The sequence below is a fragment of the Bactrocera oleae genome, chromosome 2, assembly GCF_042242935.1.
Source record: "Bactrocera oleae isolate idBacOlea1 chromosome 2, idBacOlea1, whole genome shotgun sequence".
In the NCBI taxonomy this organism is placed as follows: domain Eukaryota; kingdom Metazoa; phylum Arthropoda; class Insecta; order Diptera; family Tephritidae; genus Bactrocera; species Bactrocera oleae.
The window spans coordinates 95881469-95899668 of record NC_091536.1 but is presented as its reverse complement, the minus strand read 5'-3'; the positions used below and the strand labels follow the sequence as shown (position 1 = coordinate 95899668).

The 18200-nt window shown below is 32.5% G+C and overlaps 1 protein-coding gene across 7 annotated transcripts in view; it reads left to right on the top strand.

Moving 5' to 3' along the window:
• foxo (forkhead box, sub-group O) overlaps positions 1–18200 on the top strand; it is a 76816-nt gene that overhangs the window by 19344 nt on the left and 39272 nt on the right. For all 7 annotated transcript variants that reach the window (XM_036357201.2, XM_036357197.2, XM_036357198.2 and 4 more), the window contains 2 exons: positions 1477–1843; positions 2448–2662. In XM_036357201.2, coding sequence (XP_036213094.1) covers positions 1630–1843; positions 2448–2662 — 429 coding nt within the window. In that variant the 5' untranslated portion in view covers positions 1477–1629. The remainder of the gene's footprint in view (positions 1–1476; positions 1844–2447; positions 2663–18200) is intronic.

Genomic DNA, 18200 nt, shown 5'->3' with positions numbered 1-18200 from the left:
TTTGAACGCGGTTCCTATAAAGTCATCTCATACCATCCCAGAGATAAAATTTAATGTCTCTGGCGTGTTTAGTGCTTGATTTATCGCGCTTTTAGTAGTTTTTAACAGTACCGTTATATGGGAAGTAGGCGGGGTTGTCATCCGATTTCACCTATTTTCAGACCGTCGATAAAGATGATGATGTGAATTTTGTTATTATAGCTTCAGGGGTATAGGAAATATGCACATTAAACTTATGAGGGGGCGGGACCACGCCCACTTTACAAAAAAATTTAAACTGCACATGCCCTGCTCTAGCGTGATTCTGTATACCAAATAAGAGTCTTGTATCTTGTTGTGGAGCTTAGTTAGGGTTTTGATTAATATCGTTTTGTGGGCGTGGCAGTAGTCCGATTACGCCCATCTGCAATACCAACCGTGTTACGGTACCAAGAAACATGTGTATCAAGTTTCATAAAGATATCTCAATATTTTCTCAAGTTACAGCTTGCACAGGCAGGCACGGACAGAGGGACGGACAGACAGTCACCCGGATTTCAACTCGTCACTTCATCCTAATCATTTATATGTATAACCCTATATCTAACTTGACTAGTTTTAGCTGATACAAACAACCGTTAGGTGAACAAAACTATTATACTCTGAAGCAACAAGTTGCAAGAGTATAATTACGTCTGTTTTCAATACGCCATATCTTGGAGAGTACCGACTTGAGTTGAGCGAACAAATGGCATAAACTACCTAGTACAATTAAAAAGATGTAGAATTTCGAGCTTTTAGACCGCTTTAATGAAATGTCAGCATACTCTCTTTTATTGAATCCAACTAAATAGCTGACTTTGTTGTTGCTTTCACAAATAATTTTGTAGCTTTTCTCTGTGTGTAAAATTAAATGCGTCAAATTAATGCATAGGGAACCTGGTGAAGTCAAATGAGTACTTTTGCCAAGGTCAGATATATACATATGAACTACTAGTACTACCTTACAATACTAATAATATTTATTTTATAAATAATAGATATTTAAATTGAAATTACTCTTTGTATATGTTACCTCGAACCGATTTCCATCAAGTAGTGATTAAATAATACTACTTGTAAATATATTAGTAAATTTACTTTGCTATATATGGATCATGTTTGTACTGGTAGTATAAATATTTACCGATTTTAAAATTTGCGTTTCATTTATCAGCTAAATCGTAAATTTTTCCATGACATTATTTTGTATTATATATGCATACTGTATGTACAGATGTAGGTACTAATGATCAAGCATTTTATTTCATCAGAATTTGTGTGTGTTACTGTTTGGCGGCGAAGTGCTACTAGACTTAGTTGAAACGTGTTATATTAATTAATACTAATTTTCATTGAATAATTTGCAAAATAATCAGCAAAACTTCAACTGTAAGAGTAATACTTCAATTTATTAAAAAAAAAATAATAATAATTTTATCACTTTTATCTTTTCAGAATTTCACTGTGCTACCAGAAGCTAAAAAGACGCGTTGCAAGTGGGTCCCACTCTGTATAGACGAGTTCGCCAAAATTGCACAAAAAATTTCCTACCCGACAAGTTACACAAATACTGCAAACCTGCACCTCATAAACGATCCGTTTACTATAATGGAGGGGTTCGTGCATGACTGGCCCACGCCACCGCCCACAGACATCCCCCTGCACATGGATCTAGTCAGCGAACTGCAGGGCGATGGCGGTTTTGAGCCGCAGACGCGTGCCAGATCGAATACCTGGCCATGTCCGCGGCCAGAGAATTTTGTCGAACCATCTGATGATTTGGACAGCACGAAGGCGAGTAATCAACAGCTGGCGAGTGCAGGTGAGTGCAAGAAATCAGCAATCAGATCATGTAATGCTGGGGAATATAGTATTTCGGTTAGCACACTAAGGCTAAGCACAGCGTTAACTGTAGAGTTAAGTTAAGATAGCATGATAAATTTTACTAAATGCTAGCATAATTATCAAAAATTTCGTCTTGGAATGGAATTTGAAAAAATTTTAAATTTACTCTGTGCTTAGCCCACGCTTATGCTAAATTGTAAATACTTGTGAAAAAAAATCAAATATTTTAAGAACTTCTTATGGAAATATTCTAAAAGAATTCTAATATAAATTTTCAAAAATATTTATATACATTCTCTAGCTGTTGTGTGTTGGGTATAAAAAAATTAAAAATAAGTGTTAGACTGCAATAACAATCATCTACGCATACACACATATTTACATACATATAGAGCAATTCCCAGATGTACTTGTATTTATTAAATGCGAATAACACACAGCTATTGTAAATCCATAGACATACACATCCATACATATTTTTATATGTATAAATCAATTTACTCGTAAACATATTTGTTATCAAATATTTTCGATTTGCATCAATTGTAAGTAAAAATTGGCTCGCATCGCTTGTGTTTCAGATTCGCAACAGACTATACAGAATATAAATACAGCGAAAAAGAACTCATCACGTCGTAATGCGTGGGGCAATTTGTCGTATGCGGATTTAATAACGCATGCCATCGGTTCGGCGACCGACAAGCGGCTAACGCTGAGCCAAATCTATGAGTGGATGGTGCAGAATGTGCCGTATTTCAAAGATAAAGGCGACTCGAATAGCAGTGCCGGCTGGAAGGTGAGTACAGAGCCTTCATATTTTCATATAAGTATTTTTTATAGCTTTGTTGTTGCACACGAGTGTTTTGCTTAAAGGCATATCAATTAATAAAAAATACTCGCTGTTTGCGAAAGTACGGTCTCACAATGTCCTCGCGAGTCAATAAATGCACACATTTCTCAAAACAATAATAACAACGAAAAACAGCACCAAAATATAAACAATGGCAAATGGCGCAAATATGTAATGTAAGAAGAGGACACATGTTGTTTGTTTGTAAACAACTATGAGTTTGATTGCAACAAATTGGCGGGAAAATATTATGCACATAATTTGCTGCAAAACATGAAAATTAATTTAGCGTACATCGTGTGTGTATGTTTATATGGCGATGGGTGCTATTTAATTGTACTATCGACTCGCTTTGACATATTTTTGTGAGAATTAAACAAATTCGTGGGAACCTGCGGGTTTGATTCGATGATTTCGGTTTCGAATTCAGAAATATTTTATTTCCAATTCAGTCCTGTTCCATATAACTATCCTATTTGAAAAGTAAAAAAATCGTTTTTAGATTGAGTACAACAATACATTTCGATTTCGAAATTTTAATTGAAACGAATTTTCAAGTATATCTGAATTTTTTTCCTGCTTTCTAAAAATATTTATAATTTTTGTAAGCATACAGCTATAGCGACTTATTCAACGATTTTGAGTATTTCTTACCAAATTTTTTGTTTGGGTTCTAATAAGTATTTTTATATATGAAATTTTGAGAGGTTTTTAAAATGTTGCTAAGTTTTCATTATATATTATATTTATATATTGGTTCTTGTATTTAACCTTAAATCTTTAGATTACTACACGTTTAAGATAACAACTAGGCAGTATAAAAGACGAAGAAACGTTTTTGAAAAATTACCAACTTTTAGGCGTAATTACTATTATTATATACAAACACATAATTTTATGTTAACATGCAAATAAGTAAAACACCTAAATGTAGGCTATCTTAATATCATCCTTAAGAGACACGTACGTAAATAATCTGAAAATAATTTAGTTAAAATCTGAAAGTTATGATAAGGATTGTATTGTATTTAAAATTATTAGTTTTTTATTCTCCCAAACAAAAACAACAAAAAACGTTAATTTCGAATGAAATACCCTTCACAGGTGCTTTTGTTATAGCATATAAGGTTATAAAAATACACAAATTACAAACTTCGTGGCAAAATTAATATACCCTGTTCAGTTAATAAAAATAGTTAACGCTACAAACGATTTAATATTAATAAGATACAGAGGCATACTTTATTCTTTATTTGTTGGAATATTAATATATTAAACTAAGTAGTTTTTCGATATTTTATATGTTAAATTTAATATTTATACTATTAAAAGTATGATTATTTATTATTTATAAGAGTTTGTAATTTTGTTTTTATTCTTAATTAATAATTAGTAAGTTTATATTTTAAAACCTTAAAATCGGCTACTCCAAATAGTTCTTAGCTTTTCTCCGTAATTAATTATTAATTTTTATTTAATAAATGCGTAGTTATTTTTATAAACAAAAATGTATAATAAAAATAAAAACTTAATTTTCAAGAAGGTTTACTAGCAATATTTATGGTTTTATTCTAAATTAAAAAATCATAAATTATAATTTAAGTCATTATTAGAATCGTTAAAACACTTCAAAAGAAACTTAGATAACTTTCCATTTGCCCATATGTGTTAAGTAGTGCAAATCATACACTTAAACACATATACAGACACACTTGTACGCGCACACCTTAACGCGTACTCCAAAGTTAAGTGAAACAAAGCATTTAAGTTGATAAGCGCTTCCACCAGCCGCCCCTATTGCAGCCCAAGCGCTAGGTTAGATCAACTTGATATTCTACAACACACAAAAACACACACACATACATACGTACCTGTTGCATGTGACCAGCAGCTGTTGACTAAGCAAACAAATCAAATTACGGCTACGAAAACGCTTGTTGGCTCTGGCCAGCGTCAACGCTTCTGTCTATGCACAACTGTTGCTATTTGTTTTGGCGTTGTTCTTGTTGTTATTTTGGTTGCTTTTTGTTACACTTTTTCAGCTTTTTCATAGTTTGTTGTTTTTGGCTTGCTTGCGATGCATTTTACCTTCCACGCGAGCGCTCTCAAGTGTACTACTACGTAGCAACAAAGTTGAATATGAGGTTTGTTTGCTTCGCCATTGTTGTTGTTGTTGGCTTATACATTTTTCGCATTACACTCATTTATGTGTTTTATGATTTGTTTTGGTTTGTTGCTTTATATCACATTCACAGACACACAGACAGACAGACAGACAGGCAGACGGACAGACAGGCGGACGGACGGACGGACGGACAAGGTGTTGTTGTGTGTTAGCTGCTTTTTATTTTTTATTTATCATCATTACCGCTATTATGGCCACTATTTGTTTGGCTTGTGGGTTTTTACGCGGCGAGAGTCAAGTTCAGGGCCACTGCTGTTGGATAGCTGGGTTGTTGGTTTTGTTAGTTACTCGCTTTTGTTTGGTTTGCTTTTTTCACTTTATTTTATATATTTTTAAAACGTATTGTACTAAGCAAACTAGCTAGCTGTCAATGCGCATATTCGATGGCGGATCGGTTCGGTTCACTCACCGGCTTGGAGAATTTCCATTTAATTTCACTTTATTCTTTGGCCTTATTTGATCAGCTGTGCTTGTTGTCTTCCGCGCTGGCATTTCCACCGCATTTTGTTGTTATTGCTTTAGTTTGTTTTGATTGCTGCTTTCGTCAATTCTCCTCTCTGCGTCACCCGTAAATTTTGGCAGAAATGGAAAAAATGGCACACTGTCAACGATTATGCAAGTGGTAATTCATAAATATTTTTTCTTTGTGCTTCTTTAATTGCTTTTTAAATATGTTTGCTATTATTCAAAGCTTTGTCAATAATTTTATTGCAGTCGTACGCTACTCAAGCGTCATTAACACGTAAGAGCGGAATGATAAATGCGCTTTGTTTGAGAAGATAATTAAAATTGAACAATTTGAGCATGAATTGCAATTATTGTTTTTTTTTTTTTTGTAGAATTTTGCATTGCAATAGTTGCTATCGATATTTCTGCACTTTGGCAATCTGATGTTTGGAGTGGAAAGTTTCTCACTTTTTGTTATACAGAGCATTGATGCATGTTGTTGTCAAGAGTGAATATGAAAAATTCCAAGGGACTAAAACTATTTAATGAATCTTTTCGTGAAGTTATTTTCGCAATATGATGATTAATAACACAGTTTAGTAAAGATGACTTAAAATCATTATGCCGTGAAAAACACCAGTGTTTAGAAACTTTAACGAAAAAATTTTCCTTCGTTTCTTATAGCAACTATAACTATTACGAAAATCGTCGAAAAATTAGACACGAATCAAGGGCTGGTTGTATCAAGTCTTTATAATAATAATATTTAATGTCATACCTACCATATATAATATTAAGAACTTCTTCATTGGAGCCCAAATTGATAATGAAAACAAAAAACTTCCAAACACGGTTCACATCGACTGGGCAAGTTGCGGAACCTTTTCATAGAACTTTTTTAATATCTATTCGAGGCATTTTAAACTCGCATCGCTTTTGCCGCTTGCAGCAAACTTATTTTTGACAGCAACAAACAACAACGCATTGATTGACTCTCCCTACTGACACTCAATAACTTCTTTGTTCTCTTAAGAATAGAATACACAATCAACAATACGAAAAGAAATGACTTATGGATAACTACTTTTTCGCAGCTGTGCCGATCCGACTGTGCAAAGTGTTTCAGATATGTGCTTAAAGGTATTCGAAATGGTTTTTATTTTCGTAAGACTGCGTTTACACACGAAGACGTTTCTTGATGTTGTTTATTGCATTCTTGCGGGCAACACGAGTAAGACAAGTTTTGCAACCCTTTTTCATATCACATTAGCTAATTTTTGTACAATTCATTTACGCGCTGTACAAAAACATTTTTCACTAGCAAATTTGTATATATATTTAACCGTTTCTAATAGAAAACATATTCATTTGGAACAGAGCACAATTATAACAATGAAAAGAATTTAAAAATTTAAAGGAATGTGAATTGCAGTGAACTGTTACGAACAAGCACATAAAGCGTGTTGCCCGAGCACGAGCGACACAGTCTCTTCGTCGTTCCTCGTCGTCCCCACGTCTACCAAAAACGAGTTTGAGCGACAAGAGTCTTGATGTATGAACTCAAGGTAAGGATCTTGTAAAACGAGAATTAAAAAAATTCGGCTAATAAAAGATCATCGGAATATTTAGTTTTTTAGACAGAATATACAATTCAAAACATATATGTAAATATATATGTCGAAATTACAAAACACTAATAGATTTACTCTTGTCTGTTATGAAGGGTCTTCTTCACGCTGTAATACAGGAATAAGAAATTTGATATTTACTACGGGACCATAAAATCAGAAACTGAAAAAGTTATCGTTTTAAAAAATTAGATCACGGTTCTAAATGATAAACGGTCCTTTACAGTTATCTCGAGAGTGCAGTCATTTACTTTTTGTGTTGAAAAGTGTATATCATATACATATTAATGTTTGTGCCATTGCTAAATCGCGGATTATATATTTAGTTATTATCTTCATCTTTGTCTTAAAAATATTTGCATCTTAAAAGACTTGTTATATTATAGAAATTGTCTACCATTGTATTGTTAATCGGTCAAAATTAAGGACTTTCCCAGCTGATAGTCAATATACGAATAGGTGATTTCAGCATTGTCAACTTCAAGTACAGGGATAGAAGATAGAGAACATTTTCGTTCAATACCATTTTCGATTCGTAATTTTCGATCATTGACATTAAAGTGTGAAATGATTTGTGGAACTATACAGAGACGGGACTGTATTATACCCCATCATGGTCTAATTTAAGTGTTAAAAACCCCTGCAAATATTTAATTTTGACCACTATATATTTACCTAAGTACAAATCAAGCACCATCAATAAATCTTACTCATTATCTTCAGTCTTTAGTATCTTATCGGACAGTTAATCGCTGCTGTAGGAGAGTTTTTTCTTCTTTTTTTAAAATATGAAACGGTCAATCTATTATTGCTTTCTTTCTACTTCTTTTCGGATTTTATCAAGACACGATTTACAATCACTAATTAGTAGAGCGTTGATAACATTACTACGGGGTACTTTCCGCTGCTCACCGCCCTCACTAATGCTCTCATCTTAGCGCGTCCACTTAACCTTCAATAACATTCGATATTTGTACTTGGAAACTTATCAGCAAATAGGCCTTAGACGAACTGTTTTAAATCAATCATAATTGAGTACTATTTCCTGAATACATACATATATCTGCCACCATGTTGCATGCTTCCAACGGAAGGCATTTGCGAATTTATTATTAATGTCATTATTTGTACGAGTATAATCATATTTCCTGTGTTTTGTTCTTTCCACCAAGTCTGTTAAGTAGCAGGTATTGGGTTATGTCTTAAATAATTTTAGGTATGAAATCATATTGTTTTTAATTGTGAACTGCGGTCTTGTTTATTTCGCAGTTGGACGTTGCTATTTAAGTATAAATTTGGCAGAAATTAGTTTTTTATACACATATTTTTATAGACAATCCATCAATTCAATCATCTCTTTGCTCATCGCTAACATCATCACATAAATTAAGCGCTGATTTTTACTTCTCGTTGGAATAAATCTGTATTAAAACCACAATATAACTCACTTTTGCAAATGATCATTTAATTCACTATGTAATTATTTATACTTCTGCGCAATAATTTTTATTGAATAGTATAGTTTATTGTTATTTCCAGTTATTATGATTGTGCAACATTGATTTATCAATGGTGACGGCAACACGTTTTGCGTGAAATTGCAATGAAAAATGCAAATTGTACATTCCACTCGGTATTATACCCGTATGTATGTCGTAGGTGTGTAAAATGATGTGAGTAAATATAGATTTTGCATACAGATTTATTTTTCTTTGAGCGTTACATTTAAAAAAACTATTTTTAAAATAAATATTTATAAACAGTGAACTTGGAACTAAAATATTTTAGTTGCGCGCCAAAATGTAGGCCACAATTTCTGTACTGCTTCTTACAATGCAACTTTTGTTGGCTATATCGAGTTGTAACAAAATTAATAAAGAATTTAAAGAAGTATAAAGTATAAAAGTACAAAATATTGCAAATTTATTTCGAAAGAAACATATAAGGCTAACAATATATTAAAATCGTGGCAAGAGTAAACATTTAGGACCTTAAGGCTTAATATTTATTGCTACACTTAAAGATATACTGAAAATAATGCCCAATTTACTCCCTTTACAATAAATTATAAACCAAGTCCTACTTTAGTATCTCATGACACTGGTCTTTCAAAAGGAATCGACTAACCAAATTTACAAAAGCTTTTTCCATTATTCAAAATAACGCTCCGCTGGACATGAAATAGCTTTATCAAACAATTGTCATCCGAATATAACTTACGCTTTTATGCTGTGGTAGCCTAGAATCTTTCCTGGTCTCATGATATGTAAGAACGTATAAAACATAATCAGAAATCCGGTGTTCTAATTTTATGACTTCTAATTTGAGCAATTATTGGGAGTATACATATACAAATATATAGTAATATCTAGTAAGAGATGGATGACCGAATTAGTGCGTACTCCAATTATATGACTGTTTTGAATGAACTGAGTCGAAAAATTTTCTTCATGGTATTGGTTAGATAAACCATTAGGATCCACTTTATTAAATAAATAGTAATAATAATAAATTTGAAGTCTTATCTTCTGAATTATTATTTTCCTATAGATGAGCTTTCAAAACCGTATTTTTTTATCTGAAAACTTAATACAAAATTCGCTAAAGTTTTTTTCAAGTGTATAAATGCAAAACTTCCATATACTTTTATACATATGGTATATACAAATGCAGGTAATTACGTACTTACAAGAATATTTGCGAACCAGTCTGTAGTTAATTGTGTCTGAGAACGCTAAGAATTCTGTTTTATCATAGCAAGTGTAGTAATTGCGTCGAAGTATTTAGTAGTCACACCTCTTTCACGTTTAGAAGGTGACTTTTTGTAACGGTCTCAATTTGTATGCATTTGCGTATACTGTATATAATACAATATAATGGACGTGAATATTTATGTATATAAACCTAAGTCGGCACATGTGTCTATGGCACTTGCAATCAAAACCTGAATTAAATAATAAAGTGCGAGCCGATGGACTGAGGGACTGCTTTTTTAGCAGTTGCAAATGAAACGACGTGGCGTGAGAATTTACAGTTTGGACCGACAAAGCGAGGCTCGTGGCAGCCATTTTATTTTTTTATGTCAATTTAGTAGAAATGCTTAAGCTATTATCGCCACTAAGTTATCTGTTCTACAAGTGAACTTTATTCAGTTATACTCGTATTGTAGCCTTTCTTGTGAAGTCATTTTCTTTTCACGATGATCGAGTTTTAGACTGCATGCTGCTATCAAACCTCTAGTTTATGAATAGGTTGCTCGGGAGTGAATTTTAAGAAGTTACATCCGAGGCTATTGATTAATCAGATTTAACACATAGACCTACACTCCAATGGTTGGGTAGAAGAAATTAAAGCATGCACTTTATCACCTGAATAATAACTTAACATATCTTTGTTGTTTACTTAAGTTCTTCATGGTTGGTTGTGACTTAGTGCAATATTTGCCTGAAGACTTACTTTCAAAGTAATGACATGCTAAGCACGCTGAAACCAAAAGCAATGATTACTTGTCATTTGAACTCTATTGGGTTCTAATACTCATTACAAAAAAGGTAAAATTTATTGACAAGTCCTGTTTCTGTAGACTATATCGTGAAAGAAACACCTTTGGAACATCTGAAGGAATTTTTGACATCATAAAGGATCTATAATTTCGCAGTTGTTTGCAAAGGGCAAAAAACCGTGAGATTCTGACTGTTTAAAATATCTCATTTTCATAAAAAATCCGACGTGTCTATTCCTAATTCAATAGCTGTTTTTTCTTTATAAGAATATTTTGAACATTGGTGAATCGAAACTGGTATAAAGTGAAGAGGCTGGCATAATCAAAACGTGTGAATTTATTTTTGCTTTCGATTTGGAAATTTTGCTTTAGAGCTAAAACGTACACAAGAGTTTCAATTGTGCCTCAAGAATTACTCTGGTAACCCATTCTTGAGTAACTAACCGGTAATTTAACAGATAGTTGGCTTTCAGCGAGCACAGCGCAAACATAACAAGTAGGGAAGTTGCAAATCGAGAACCGATAGAAATGAAAATATGTTTTCATCATATCCCAAAGAAATTAGTTTGGAACTAGTACGATTTTTCAGTAGCTACCAAAAGATTCGTTAATATATTTTTATACTCTTGCAACATGTTTCTACAGAGTATAAAAGTTTTGTTCACCTGGACATAGATTATGGTTTATATTATATATATAAATGATCAGGAGGATGAGGGGAATTGAAATCAGGATGACTGTCTTTCCGTCCGTCCATCTGTATAAGCTGTAACATGAGTAAATATTGGGATATCTTGATAAAACTTAGTATACATGCCCCAAAGTATTACATATGGGCGTAATCGGACCATTGCCACGTCCATAAAACGGCAATAATCGAAAACATATCAAGTGTCATAACTTAGCTACACAAAAAGATACAAGACTGTTATTTGGTATAATGCATTGCATTAAGTAGGGGCATCTGCGGTTTGAAATATTTTGGTAAAGTGGGCGTGGCCCCGACTTCTAACAAATTTAATACCGAATGTGTGGTGTGAAAATGGATGAAATCGGAAATGCAACCCCGCTCACTCCCCATATAACGGTTTTGTTAAAAACTGCTATGGTTAGAGGGCAATAAATATATACCAAAATGCGCCAGAGACGTAAAATTTTACACTCTACATGACACAAGAGGGCTTAATAAGGTCAAAATTGGACACCACCTACATTTAGGTGAAATCATGTTGATTGTTTACCACTGGACGTGAATGGCGTTGGCCTAGACCTTGGTTTTAACCTTATGTCAATAACATAATGAGTTCCGAACCCCTGGTGAACGTTTTCTACATTAACTCAATATATTAAATTTAGCCTCTTCGGTTGAATTTATATCACATATATCTCTTTTAAAGATGCTTTTAATATAATTTTCATTGTCGCGAAGTAAAATATAGTTTTTAAACTAAGTGTGACCTTCAATATTAGTTAAGATGTGTAATTACAATATAAAATGTGATTGGATTCCATTCACGATTTCTCGAATTATGAATGTGGAATTCTTTAGCAATATTTTGTAAAATAAAGTTTTGGCAACATCTAAATCATCTTCGGTTTTGATCCTTTCAAGTTGTATAAAATGTTCGGTTAGACACGAACTTAACCCTTCCTTACTGGTTAAATTCTTAGAGACAGACACGTCGTATTCTTGACGGGTTTCTGCGATTCCATAATTTTAAATTCCGTTTCTCTTTTTGAGTTTTTTTTTCCTCCAAATTCACGATTGTTATTATTTTCCGCTGCTGCATCGTAAATGTCGTTCGGCAAGGAACTGCGCAACTTCTAAATGCTCATCTCAGCGAGCGCTTAGCAAATATTGCTTTTGTTTTACATTGCAAAAGCATAGCGGAATTGCAAGTGCAACAGCAGTTACATATATGTATACTATATATGCATATGTGTGTGTGTGTACACTCGCTACCGGCTAAACTATTTATAAATGCAAAATAAATATTTGCAAACATGTGTAGAATACCTACGCACCAACACATGCATGCGGTGGTGTATGTGCGTCGTATTAAGGGGGTGTGACCGTTGGCAAAATGTTTGTGTGTGTGTGCAAACAGTGAGCTGGTTGCGCTGCTGTTGAGTTGTAACAGCAAAGTGCATTATTTTTTTTTCTTCTCTTCTTTCTTCTTACCGCGTCTGGACTTCCCTCTGCACTGAAAAGTCGTATAACCTTAATAACGTCATATGGTGTTTGTTTATGCTGCCTTTACGTATTTACTTCACATATGTACGTAATTGATGTTGTTTTAATGAACACATTTACTCATTCAATGGCGCTTACAGGCGACAAAAACACTTAAAATAAAAATAATTTAAGAAATGATAATAACTTTAGTGTGTTGTTGCACTTTTTACTAGCGAACTTAGCTAAATTATTAACGGCTTGTAGTAAATATTTATTATTCCTGCATTGACAGGCGCCAAGTAGTTGCTATTGCGCCGCAATATTTTGCATTTTTCATTGCAATTATCTGTGCTTCTTTTTTGTTGTTTTTGTATTGCGCCACTAAACTGCATTGATTAGCATCCATTACATAGCCACGCACATATACATCAGTGTTTGTGATTAAGACATAAAGAGTTGCTCGCGTTGTCGCTCATTCAATCTTATAAATTGCATTACAATGTGCACCCTGTACTCAAGACTTTTGATGCTGTAGCTGTTTAGTTTGTGTAGAAGTGAATGAGTGGCGGAATATGGATTTACCATATACTCATGTGATAGATAATTATCACTTACAGTTAAATTCTCTAAATATTTTTTGTCTGAAAATTATGGAGGCAGATCGCTAGAGTTTATTCCATAATCCTTTTTTTTGAGTTAAAACTTATTTAAATATCACAATATGTATAATGAAAAAAAATATTATACAAAAAATATAAAGAAAAAGCTAAAGTTTCTTAATAAGTTCTTAAGTAGGGTAGCCAAATATTCAAAAAAATTATATAGTAAAATTGTTATGATAATTGTGTTATTATAATAATGGTATATATAACTAAACGGAATTAGAAATTTAAAATATTTTTGACCAGAGTTGCCACTTGTTTAATTTTTTTTTAATGAATTGTTGAAACTAGTTAAATATTACAAAGTAAATATCAAAGTAATTCAGTATAGAAGGCATTTTCTTAAAAGAGTTGCCATCTGTTGAACATTTTTTTTTTTTTTAAAATCATTATGTTTATGATATAAAATAAAATACATTTAAAAAATTTATACTTGTATAGAAATTTTTGCCTGAGGTTTGCCACCTGTTTGAAAAATTAAAAATAAAACAACCTATTTATTAGATTCTGGTATCAACTGAAATTAGTTTGAGAAATTCGTAAACAAATAATACAAAGAAATTGTTTAATTGTTATTTTAAAGATTTAACAATAATTTCAAATAATAACCCATTTGTTTGTAATCTATAATTGTCTCAGTAAATTAAGTGGATTTATATATACTTGAGAAATTTTTTAGGAGTTAGTTTCAATAATGTATTAAATAAATATGAATTGAAAAAAAAATTAACATTAGTTTTTTCCGTTAGAACGCTAATTTAACCTTTTATCGGTAGATTGCGATATCTAGCTACTTGCTTATCATTTATTCAAAATTGTTGCCATATTCTCATTTTTGCTGACATCACTAGTTTAGCTATAATCTAATTTTTCTATAACTATATATCCCGCACGTACCTGCGCACTAAGATATACCTATAGTAACTGCAACAATGTGTTCAATACAACTTAGTACTACTGTATTTAGTTTAGCAATGCATACAAAGTGCGCTCGGCTATTTCTCAAGTGCAGTTTGTGAACCTTATTGTTCAATATATTCAACACGCGCTTACTCAAATATGCATAAATACATATTAATAAGAAAATAAGACTGCAAAACTAACCACAACGTAGTATCGCCTCAACGCCTAGATAATTATAAAAAAATTAAATCAATTAGTTCTTACTTTCATAAAACAGTTGAATTTGCATTTTATTCAAATTTGTATTCATTTGTGCGGCGTAGGTTTGCCACGCGCAGTTCAATTAAAGCGAGAAAAGAATTATTAACTAAACATTTTGCTATTAAGTCAAGGTGTGTGGGTGGTGCTAGAATTTATTCATGACAGTAAGATATCGGAGCGCTCAAGGAAAAGGTTTTATTTTCTAAAGATCTTAAAGTAAATATTTTTTACTATAAAGTCGTGACTACTTGTAAAGCGGAAGTAGGTTTTCTAGCAGTCCTGCGCGTATAAGTAACATTTAAGAGGTCTGTCACAATAAGTTCAGTTTTTATTATTATTCTTCTTGAGGCAAAACTACTGTTATAAATAAAATAGTCTGGTATAAACAATTAAAAATGGCGTTTTGTTATTTTTTATCCCCTGAGTAGGGTATATTCAGTTTTTTACAAAGTTTATAACAGCCGGAATAAATCTGTCCCAATAATATATATTTATAAAAATATAAATAAATGTTTGTCAGTATGTACATATGTGAATTAGTCCTTCATGAAATTTTGCATACAATTTTTTCTCCCCAAGAAACTGCTTATTTGCAGGAACCACCGATATCGGATCAATATATCATATAGCTACCATACAAATTAAACGAGAAAAACCCTGATCTTGTATGGCAAACTTGTTTATTTCACTTTATAAAATTCGGCACGGATTATTAGTCGAGACAACGGTATAATCTCTGAAGAAATTGTTCAGATCGGACCACTATAGCATATAGCTGGCATATAAACTGAACGATCATCATATCCAGGCCTTTTATGAAAATCTTTCTAATTGACAAGGTATCTTCAGGAAATTCGGCATAGATTACTAACTAAGGCAAGCTTATGGCTGGCATACAAGTTTAGCGAACAAATTCAAGCCCCTGTATGGAAACCTTTTAATTTGTGAAGGGTATTATAGCTCTTGTGCAACCGATGTTAACGTTGCATGTTTTATGCTTATTATTTGTGGTGATCTCATTCTTTATAAGTGTGATGTTCCCAAAAAGCTTTAGTGAACGCTAGCGTAGTTAGAGATGCTATTTTTTCTTACAATAACAGTCAATACAGCTGTGGTTTGAAAATTTTCAATATTAGATGAGTAGTGATATAAACAGAGGGTAAAAAATAATAAAAGAAAATAATGTTAAGAAATATGCGATTATTTAAAGGTCCCTAAGCGACCTAATTGCATATGTTTTGCAAAATACAGAAAGTCACAACTATGTTAATTCAACAATACTGCGTAAAATAGTTGCTAAAAGTTTTACAGTTTCTTAAACTTTATATAAAAATCTGCCATATATATTAACTCTTATTCATCAATTTACAACTTATTTTAACTATGCCTAAGAGAGCCTTTTATTTACAATCTTAAAGTCATAAATTGACCAATAGTATTTTATCTACTCACAGCTCCTATAACTTTATAATAATACGTCAGCATATAAGAAATTATATTAAACTTGTTCCAGTGCAAAACTTTACACATAATATAGAAATTAAAAGTTTTTTTTATTATGGTACAGTTTGGCTTTATCCTGACATAATCTGTGTCATAAAACCATAAAGCTAAACTTTGGATGCAAAGCACGTTTCCCAATTTACACCCCCGACCTTAGTGGTTCCTCAGCCATACACTTTTACATACTGATAAACAAAGTTCTTCAGTCAAATATCTCGTGCGATTCACTTGTGGTCAGTCACTTCTTATTACTTTTCTCTACTTTGCAAGCAAAAGCAAAAATAAATGTTTTCTTTTTGCTACTTTTTCTTTCAAAATTCACGAAAAGCACTTAAATGTGCATTTACAATTGTACGTCGGTTTGTTTGTATATCCTTATACACTTGCTCATTGTTGTTGTTGCATTTGTTGCCTCTTAAACTGTTGAGAGGCTCATAAAAATATTTCTGCCGCACATTAAAATGTGTTTTTGATATTCTTTATATGCGCGAAGAATGAAGTAAACGAATATACACACGCACACATATACGCACACATGAATTATGCACTTTGCAAAACTATACATGTACACACACACACACACACACATATATATATGGCATGAAGCGCTCGAATGAAGTCCGTCTGCCGGCTGGCCATTTACTACTTTCTGAAAAGTGTTGTCATTTTAAGAGCTTCATATGTGTATATATATGCCAAATTTATGTGGCTGCTCTCGTTGTTGTTGTTTTGCTATTTTTTGTTGCTGTTGTTGCTATTTGTTTTTTTTTTTTTTTGTTTTAGCTGTTCACTGCCCTCAGTTAAATTTGCGGTTTTGCACTTGTGCTACTCGTCATACGCTCCATATATCACTGTACATATGTTTGATTTTGTTGTTGTTATTTTTGTCATATTCTTTCATTTATTGTTGGCTTTCATCTTTTAGTGCCGCGATGTGCGCTCTTTATGCCAGCCAGATAGTTTATCAATAAACTTTGATATTTTATTTGAGTTCACGGTGAGCCGTCAGATGTTTGACTCCAACTGGATGCATGTGCGTGTGTGTAAGAGTATGTGTGTCATATTATGTGTACGTACTATGTATGAATATTGGAATGGTTCCGCGACTTAATGACAGACTTATCTTGAGAAATGGCAGACAGCTCTTGTGAACAAGAGAGTCTTCTTGTTGGCCACCCATACTTTTGGCGCACACTGTATGCTCAGCCTTACATTCTTTTTTTTTTATTAAAGAGATATTAATGTGAGTGATAAGCGATTGTACGCTGTATTATTTGGTTTGCAAGTGTCGTTATTTTTCTTTTAAATTGACAGCGTAAAAACATATGTACATATTTGTATATTCAGATATATGTATATAAGAATATATGTAAATAAATGAGGAAATTGCTATACAATTGTAGGGACGACAGGTCTTTAGAATCTTTTGTCAAAAAAAAAACACATTTTTACCATATTTTCACATTTCTGTTGTCGCCAATTCATTGCACTCATTTATTTTTCTTCAAAATTATTCCACATTTTAATCCAGTTTTTTTGCCTGAAAGCTTATAAAAAGTCTTATCTTATAAGTATAACATACATTGAGCGAGCCAATATCTTTTATAGATCTTAATACACACACCTACTCGTTTATAGTCGTACTTGCTTCTGGCACGTATGTTCTTTTTATTATTGTGTAACTCTTAGATTAATTTGGCTAGGTTATTTACGAAAACAATTTGTTCTTACTTATGAGATCAGCTTTGTGAATATTTCGTGCTTAAAAATATATAAAAAATATACAACTTTTTATATATACAAAAAACTCTGCTACAAGCACTTATGTAAGAGTGAGTTCAACGCATTTGCATATTGCCATTTTTGTTTCATTATTAAAAGATGCTACAATTGCAGTCATACTCATATTATTATATAATAAAACAAATAAAAATATACATACGTATGCATATATGTAGTTAAATTAACAAATAGCTAATTCAAGGTCAGCGAGTAAAACGTGTTTTTCTTAACTTTCGAAAGTATGAAGCAAGTACTTTAGCTAACAACAACTTGGGCTAGGTCATTGTTACTTTTCTCATTTATACTTTCCACTGGTTCTTTCAGAAAGTTTATAGCTCCGCATATTTAAGCGATGAGAAGCCGGTTCTACGACTCTGCCATATTAGTGAATTTTTTTGGAACCCCTTTGTGGTAACTAATTTGGATTTTGACAGT